The following is an 8,258-nucleotide window of genomic DNA, read 5'->3' on the forward strand; positions in this document are numbered from 1 at the left end:
GAGCTGCTGCTCCATCGGAAGGATCCCCCGGCACAGGCTGCCAAAGGAAAAGTTTTATGTCAAAAGGAATTACGCGTGTGATCGGCTTTGAGTTCCATTGCTTTCTCCCCTTCCGCCGCACCCCAGCTCACGCAGCTCCGTTACAATGTTGGTCTTTCTTGTAGGTGTAAACAAAGAAAAATAAGAATGCCAAGCCTAACACCAATGTTATCCAAGGTGTGCAAACAAGGAACTGCGCAGCTCTGCAATACAGTGATTCTGTTTACCAGTGCCTGGTGAAGCATTTCTGCCCTTCTGTGACATCAGACTTTGTAACTGCATGAAGAGTCAGGCATGACCTTCCCAGAGATGCTTCGCTCCTGTGCTTTAGCAGCAGCACACGTTTTGAGTTAAAGTTTGTATTTTGGTGCCACCTTGGAGAACACAGTGTAAAGGATTAAACTGAACTGGAAAGAAGAGATTAGGAGTGTGTCCTGAGCACACGAGCCACATATCCAGCCTGTGGGACCAGAGTTAGCGCAAGGTGACACCACCCTGAGCTGCTGGTAGGAAGTCCATGGCACCGGATGCTTTACTCTCAAGGTCTGTTCCTACTGACTCACGCTGCCCAGTAAGACAGGCAAAGGATGGAGAAGCCGTACCACTGACTGAGCCACTTTGCCTAGATAGGTGCTTTGGTAGAGACTTCTTTCTTCCCCTCATGGTGACTCCGCTGAAAGATAATATACCGAGAAGTCTTCTGCCACAGAGCACAGAAATGAAACTGCTCGCGTTGTTCACACAGAATTTTTTTCTCCCATTTTTGAAGGATCATGTGCAAACACACCCGGGACCTGCCCATGCGCTGCAGAATTTTGCCCTCTTAAAAGAGGGTGTAACAACAGATTCCAATCCTTGGTCTTAATCTCAATTTCATATCTTGACCTTGGTTAGAATTGGTATGAGCTGTGACAGGTTGTGCTTTTCTGATTCTCCACGGTGCACGTGATCTAGGAATAGCTTGTCCTGACGCAAGGCACCGCTTGCATAATGAACTCTTACGTCTTCTTGAACGAGATCAAGGCTTGAAGTAGCAAGATACTACCTGGTTTTGACAATTCACATGCTCCACCCGCCTGTCTGTTTATGGCAGATAAAGCTTTCGTTTAAAATGTCACATGTTTAGTTTTAAGTCAGAAGTAGTTTTTCGGAAAGTTTGAGGCCGGCATGGGCAAGATCAGGAGTAAACATAAACTACAGCTGTGCATCATTCTTCCTTCTCCAGCCATGCATGTCGTACTTTACAAGCACAATATTGCCATTATAGAACAGATAATTATTAGACCAGTCAAACAGCTATAGAAGAATATTACAAGAAGATATATAACTATTATAATTCAAATCTAGTTATAATTTAAGTTTATTATAAACAATATTTGTGTATGTATCATAGGTATAATTTTATTGTACACAATAACAAAATAGAAAATAGTTTTTATAGCTAATTATGACCTAGGCCATAGCACCGTTAATTGTTTATGGAGGTAGAGTTGCTTAATGAGACAATCACTGGCTTAAAAAGAGTCTTACTCAGAACAAGTTTTATTCACTCACCTTAAGGGGAAGAAGTTACTTAAATGCAAGAGTCATTAATTGTCACTTTGTTTTTAACAGTAATTAACTGTTAAAATAAATTAGCTTTTATCTGTAATTATTTTTAACACAACTGTACAGAATAAGCTTTTGTATTGGCATATTACCCTGAAATTTTACTGTGCTCATGAGAGCATTCTCCAGACTCCCCATCTTATGCACAGGCCGACATTCTGTGCGACACGGTTACTTCTTCCACCAAAATTCCCCTTCATTTTGTTGTGGACAAAATTTAGTTTTTATGAGCAAAACACAGATCTCTAGTGAAATTAATGAAATCTGTTCGTAAGAACGGTTAGAAGTGTTCTCCCTCCATAAAAAGAAGAGTTCAGTTTCAGACATTACATTTGAAGGTTCATTTTGTCTTCTACCCAACGGCATTTATTATTATTTTTTTAGTTTGAGTTCCTGTTCTTGTTTCCAAAACAGTAATCAGAGGTAAAAGATCTGTTTCAATTCCTTTGTGCCTCACAATGCTCCTTTATTTCATGATGAGGTTTTTAGGGTAGAGTGTGAATACAACCGCTAAATTCCTTCATTCGGGTACGGAAGAAACTGGTGAAAGCCTCCAGGTTTTGTTGTGTCTTTGAGAAAGTTTTGACATGAACCACTTGTTCCATCACTGAGCGTCAGCCTGAAGGTGAACTGCTGGAAATGCTGCTGCTTTGATAATGGAGTTAGGCACCAACACGTGAAACACCAGCAGCTGCCACCCAGAGTGCCCTTACAGACCGGCAGTAGCTGTGTGATACTACAGCATTAGCAAATACCCTCCCGTGCCTTCTCGTCCCGTAACTTCCTAAGCCTTGTGCTCTTTGCTTTTTTCTCTCTAGGCACCCACTGGCCACCTTTTTTCACCTGTTTTTCCGAGTGAGCGCTATTATTACCTACTTGTTCTGCGACTGGTTCAGCAACAGCTTTGTCGCCTGTTTTGTCACTATTCTCCTCCTCCTGTCCTTTGACTTCTGGTCAGTTAAGGTAAGAGGACCCTGCATAGTAATTACCCTTCAAAGTGTTTTGTGTACCATTCAGTAAACAGGAAATATGCTCCTTGACAGAAGCGGCATTGCCATCTGTTGATTAAATAAATGCCTAGCCCATTTATTTAAGACATTTAAGTATCTTAGCATTTATCTCCATGTTCTTTGGCTGATGGGAGCTACTAATATTGTGGAAAAAGCTGCTTCACCATACTTAGATTTGTTTGTATGCTTAATCTCTTAAAAAAAATAATAAATAAAGCAGCCACAGATGCCAAAGGGTGCCCAAAGCTGCGTTTTGGTGCCAACCCCAGCCTGCTGGGGCTGCAGGAGGCTCTGGGGAGCCTGTCTGTGGCACTGGGACCTGCAGTCCCAGGGGTTCCACACGTGGAACAAGGCTTCTGTTTTGTAGAAGTGAAGCATTGATGCACCTCCAGGATACTGAAAACTTCTAGTAGTGATCCAGGTGCACAAAATATTTTCCACGTTTTCACGTGTGATTTTGTTCACAGCTCTCCTCTCTGACTGAGGAAACTTGCTTGCTGGGGGCTTCTCCACATAAGTGACTTAGAATAAGATACATCCCATAATTTCTTACCTAGATCAATGTCATCATGATAATTACAGTACTAAAAGAGAAGAACAGGCCTCTAAATTTGCAGTAGTTCATCTGTCCTTAATGACTGTTGTGCTTAAGCTGGTGCAGCTTTTTGAACTAATCTTAGCGTTTGATAAAATGTGATTTTCAGACATACTTTTTTTTAAATATTAATCCGAGAAGTGAATTATGCAACTTATTAATGCAAATAATTGCTTCTATCACTAGAACGTGACAGGAAGGCTCTTGGTTGGCTTGCGCTGGTGGAACCAGATTGATGAAGATGGAAAAAGCCACTGGGTGTTTGAAGCAAAGCCGGTATGTTAATAAATACACAAAATAAGCACATGACAAACAGAACCCCTAGGAAAGCTTGTAAAGCTGATGCTAAATCAAATAAAGTAATACACAGAATGGCTTTTTAAGAGTTACTGTTTATCCAGCTTCTACAGAAAATTCAGTTGCAAGCACCTGAGCTGGCACATCCTGGAAGAGTTTGGGACAAAACTGGTCTTGCAACGTTATCGTCACACGCATCAGCAGAATAAACACCTGAAGCACGCTACTATCAGGGTGAATCATTCCTGGTGGCTCTATTTTATTTTCTAGTGAGAAAAACTTATAATAAACACATCTTAATCCCAGGCAGAATCCTCTTCAGGAAGGATCTATATGGAAAGCAGTTCTGAACAGTTGACATTCGGTATTTTAAAAAGGAATATTTTACCCGTGCTAATGCAACATAGTGGGGAACAGAATCCTGATCAGAGAACATTCTGATGCTGGTGGTGCTAAAAAGCTCCAAGCTGGCTCTTGGCATCGCTGCTGGAGTCAAGAGCAGATGTTCACGTTCACTTACTGACGGGCAAGGGGCTGGGCAGAGCGGCGCTTGAAGCGCACGTCTCCGGGAGGTTCCGACTGCCCCACCAGCAGCAAAATGTAAAGAGAGGCTACAGGCAAGCCTGCGTGAAAGCAAAGAAACTACAAGACTGTCAGAGATTCTTAGTTCTGCCAAGACAGTAAGCAAGAGGTTTTTTTAGCAATGGCACCCAGAAAATGAGCTCCTGACCTCAAAACGAGCACAAGCTAGGCAAGCCTTGTTCACCTGGTTGTTAGTTCTAGCCTAGGAATATGGAATTGACTCAGCTGTCTGGGCTAAAGCCTTCAAAAAAAATCTGGCAAATGGTAGCTTGATTAGTGTCAAAATCCTAGTACCACAAGAAGAAATAAACAATTCGAGTGGATTGTGGTGTTGTCACAGCTTACCCCTGAGAAATACTTTGTCATGGCAAGGTCCTGGAATTCACACAGTTCTCTTACTTTCCAGATTCAGACATTTCCCAGCTCCTTGGCCAGTCTTCTGGCAACTTTTTAAGATGTCTTGTCTCTATAGGTGAATTTGCTTAGAAATAGTCAAGAGTCACTCACCAACAATAAACAGCAAATTCCTGGTGTGTTGCTGATGTAACAGAGGTTCACCCTTGAAATCCTGTCTTCTGCTGAGCTTTGCTGGAAGAGAAGTAATTCTTCCATTCCAAACCTCACAACTCTTTTGTCACTGGGCTGACTGCAGCCTTTTGTAATCTTGCTCATCAGCTGGGTCTTGCAGGGGCAGAGTTCTCAGGTGGATTGACCATTTTGTCTGCTAAATAATTAGTGCCAATGCAAGGTCACTGTTGGTAATTAGTAATTCAGGATGCAGGTAACTGAACCCTCTGATTGACTCAGAACATCTGTGATTTTGTAACTATGAAGGTATAGAACATTATTCTGTGGATCACTGCAACATCACTGGTTTAGAGGGTACGTGAAAAACTTAAGAGACACCTTGTAATTGTTGCACCTGTCAGGCTTTTCTTAGGCAAGATAGAGTAACAACCATATTTACGAGTTGGATACCATTATCTGCCTCACGGTAGATGGATGGATGAGTCTTATTTTTACACAGTGAAGTCAAGATACTGAAAATGAGTTAGAAGGCCTCTCAGTTTTCAGAGTGGATTTCTTTTCCAGTTGCATCAGAAGCTAGCACTAGTGGTGGTTGAGAGGTCTGAGGTTTCAGTGAGATCTTGAATTCTGGTCTCCTAGAAAAGATCAGAACTTTCTAAATAATTCCCCTAAAGTGTTAGGAGTTGAGAGCGAGCCTTTCAGCATAGATAGAGGCACATGAGTTGTGCCGACCTGAAGAAATCTGCAACCAAGGCTTTTCTCAGCCTGCTTCGAGGGCTTTGCACTCCCTGAGGGATACAAATAGAGCACCAGGAGTGATGACCCCTTTCAGAGAGATGCCAGCAGCTGCTGTAGTGTCCAACACTGGTATTACAAAAGAGGCATTTTAGAAGCCACAGTTCTTAATTTATGATATATCAGTGGACATCACAAGCAAAATAGAAATATTAGTTTACATAATAGAATACTGAGCTTCACACAACATTAAAATTAAGCTAGCATATTACACATTTTTACAAAAATATATGGAAATGGGCACTCGTATCAGAATTCCATTGTCTGGTCTGGAACTCACTGAAAACAACCCCTGTGGGAAATGTTTAAAATTAGCACTTGCAACAGCTCATTGCAATTTCCACATTAGATACTACAGCTTTTCCAATACTGGATTGATTTTTAACCCTGTACTTTTGGTTCCTGCGGGGTACACACGTCATGAATCTGCACCACGGGCAGGGTAGACTCACACTCAAGTTCTGCTTGTAATGCTGCCTTGGTAAAGGTTGAGACTAATATCAAAGTTAATTTAGTATTTCTGAAGTCGAAAAGCAATTGTCAGTGTAGCAGAAATTCCACTTTGAAATTCTACTGATCTGCAGTGTTAGTGGGAGTTATCATCAACAAAAATCTCAGGTAAATGTGAACAGAGACCAGAACATTTTGAAAAGAAACCGCTGTCACGGACAGTGGGGCAGCAGGCAGAAAGCGTGGCGTTAGCTACTTCTCTTCATATCCAATCTTCCTTCCACACATATGAAAAGTGAAAAGAAGTAAAAGTAAAGAAGTAATTTGGCCCATTCTTCCTCCTCTTCTGATTTGTCATTTATTGTGGATTTTGTCTTTGTGACTATTGCAATTATTTTCCTTCTAGATGCCTACGAGAGCTGCCTCAACGGAAGCTGAAGCTCGAATCTTTTGGCTTGGTCTCATTGTGTGTCCAGTTATTTGGACAGTGTTTTTCTTTAGCTCCTTGTTCTCCTTGAAGCTGAAGTGGCTGGTAAGTCGGGGGGTGCTGAAAGACCTACGGCTGACAGACGGCATTGGTAGAGGGAAAACCCGGATCTGTCAGTCTTGCAACAGTTTTTTGAGCCAGATCTTGCAACAGTACAAAAATTCCACCAACACCTTCAAGAAATCACAAGATTTCTGCAGTCAAAGCTTGGATTTTGAAATTTTTAGCCACGCTTCTACAAGGTTATTGGATATCACCTCCTCCATCTAACTTGAGACCCTTAAGTGGCTGGCAAAATTACAGACTTTTTTGTCAACTGTAGGAACTTAGTTTTCCCTGATTTATTTCAGTGGGAAAAAAAACTATCAAGAAAAAAAAAACAAAATAAGTCAATTATGCTGGGTTTCAGTTTTTCATGTCTCCTTGGGAATTGCATGTTACTTGCTCTTAAGAATAAGGATTTCAGATCTCTGGTACCATTCTCTTTGGAAAGAGTATCTTAGTCCTTAAAACCTTGATAAATTGAGCTGTAAGTATATATTTTATAATGACTATATATATAAGCCATGTACTCTACACACACAAAAAGAAAAAAACACACACTTTTTCTAAACATAGGAGGAAATTTACCCCATATATTGGCATTACGTGAAGAGACTTTTGTCTATGACATCTCAAATGTTTTCCCCTGTAAACATGAAGCCCCACGGAATTAATTTTGTCAAGTTCCTATCCATGCTAAGTACAATTTCCTAATTCAGTTTGAAAAGATAGTGTCTTGCACACGTGCAGCTGCGTAGCCAGCAATGGACATGGTTACATTTTGTTATTAAATGAAATGGGAAATTCAGCTGTGGGTATCTGTCAATTGCAAATCAGTACCTGCTTTGTAGCACCCAGAGTGGCACAGCTAAACGAGTGACAGTTAAAATTAAACCAGCTCTCTTTCTCCACCTTGGTTTTTGAAAACCAGAGATGGTTTGCTAAACTAAGAGCTGGTTGAAGGATCCCTAACTGGCACCGCAGGCAGGTTGCTCAGTGCTTGGAGAAGGCGAGTTACCCAAACGAAAACATGAGAGCTTCCAGGAAACTGTTTCCGAGGCTAAGAAAAGCAGTTTTACTAGATCAGATGAGTTCTGCCTGCTGCTAAGCCTGTAGTGCCACAAGAGGATCAGATTAGTTTCACTGCCTAGTAGTGCTGGATACTGATTCCCCGCGACTGGTGCTCTTTGTAAATCTGCACGTTACAGGATCTTATTTGTACGTGGTAAGGCGTTGGTCAGCTGAACAAGCGCGCAGGCTTGCTATGTGGCTGGGCGTGAAACTATGATACAAATCAGGCTTTAAAGGAATGAAATGATGATGCAGTCAGTTGAATGGGTCCTTTTCTTTTGAATGAGTGCTTTTAGGAAAGTAATGAAGTCTTTCAAGATGCAGAATGACCAAAAAAAATGCATGTGTTGTGATACTGTAGAGGTGTTTTGTAGAAAGGAACTATTGTGTTTGACGTGATTGGACCTCTTTGATCCTTCCAATCTCTTACTGTCTTAGTGGAAAAAATCCCTCTTGCAGCACATCTGTGTATTTAACTAATACATATACAACGTGTATATCTATTCTACACGTACAGCTTCTCTTGCACGGTGTATTTGTCCCAGCAGAACTGTTGTTTGTCCGCAGGCTCTCGTGATCACTGGGATCTCCCTTCAGACCGCTAATCTCTACGGATACATCCACTGCAAACTAGGGGGACAGAAAAGCCTCAGCAGAGGATCTTCGAGGTTTTCTGTCACAGCAGATGTTCCAAAGCCTAAGTAGCGCGTCGCTCTGCCAGGTGCAGCCGACAAGGTGCCACACGCCAACCTGC

General features: G+C 41.7%; 1 protein-coding gene across 1 annotated transcript; it reads left to right on the forward strand.

Annotated features, from left to right (window-relative positions):
* Positions 1–2,465: 2,465 nt before the first annotated feature.
* TVP23A (trans-golgi network vesicle protein 23 homolog A (S. cerevisiae)) lies at positions 2,466–8,209 on the forward strand (the record flags this gene model as incomplete). Its single annotated transcript, XM_009871463.1, has 4 exons — positions 2,466–2,610; positions 3,439–3,528; positions 6,311–6,436; positions 8,072–8,209. Coding segments are annotated over 4 exons (499 nt in total), but the record flags the coding sequence as incomplete, so codon positions are not given.
* Between the last annotated feature and the right edge of the window lie 49 nt (positions 8,210–8,258).

Source organism: Apaloderma vittatum, unplaced genomic scaffold (genome assembly GCF_000703405.1).
Source record: "Apaloderma vittatum isolate BGI_N311 unplaced genomic scaffold, ASM70340v1 scaffold24136, whole genome shotgun sequence".
Classification (NCBI taxonomy): Eukaryota; Metazoa; Chordata; class Aves; order Trogoniformes; family Trogonidae; genus Apaloderma; species Apaloderma vittatum.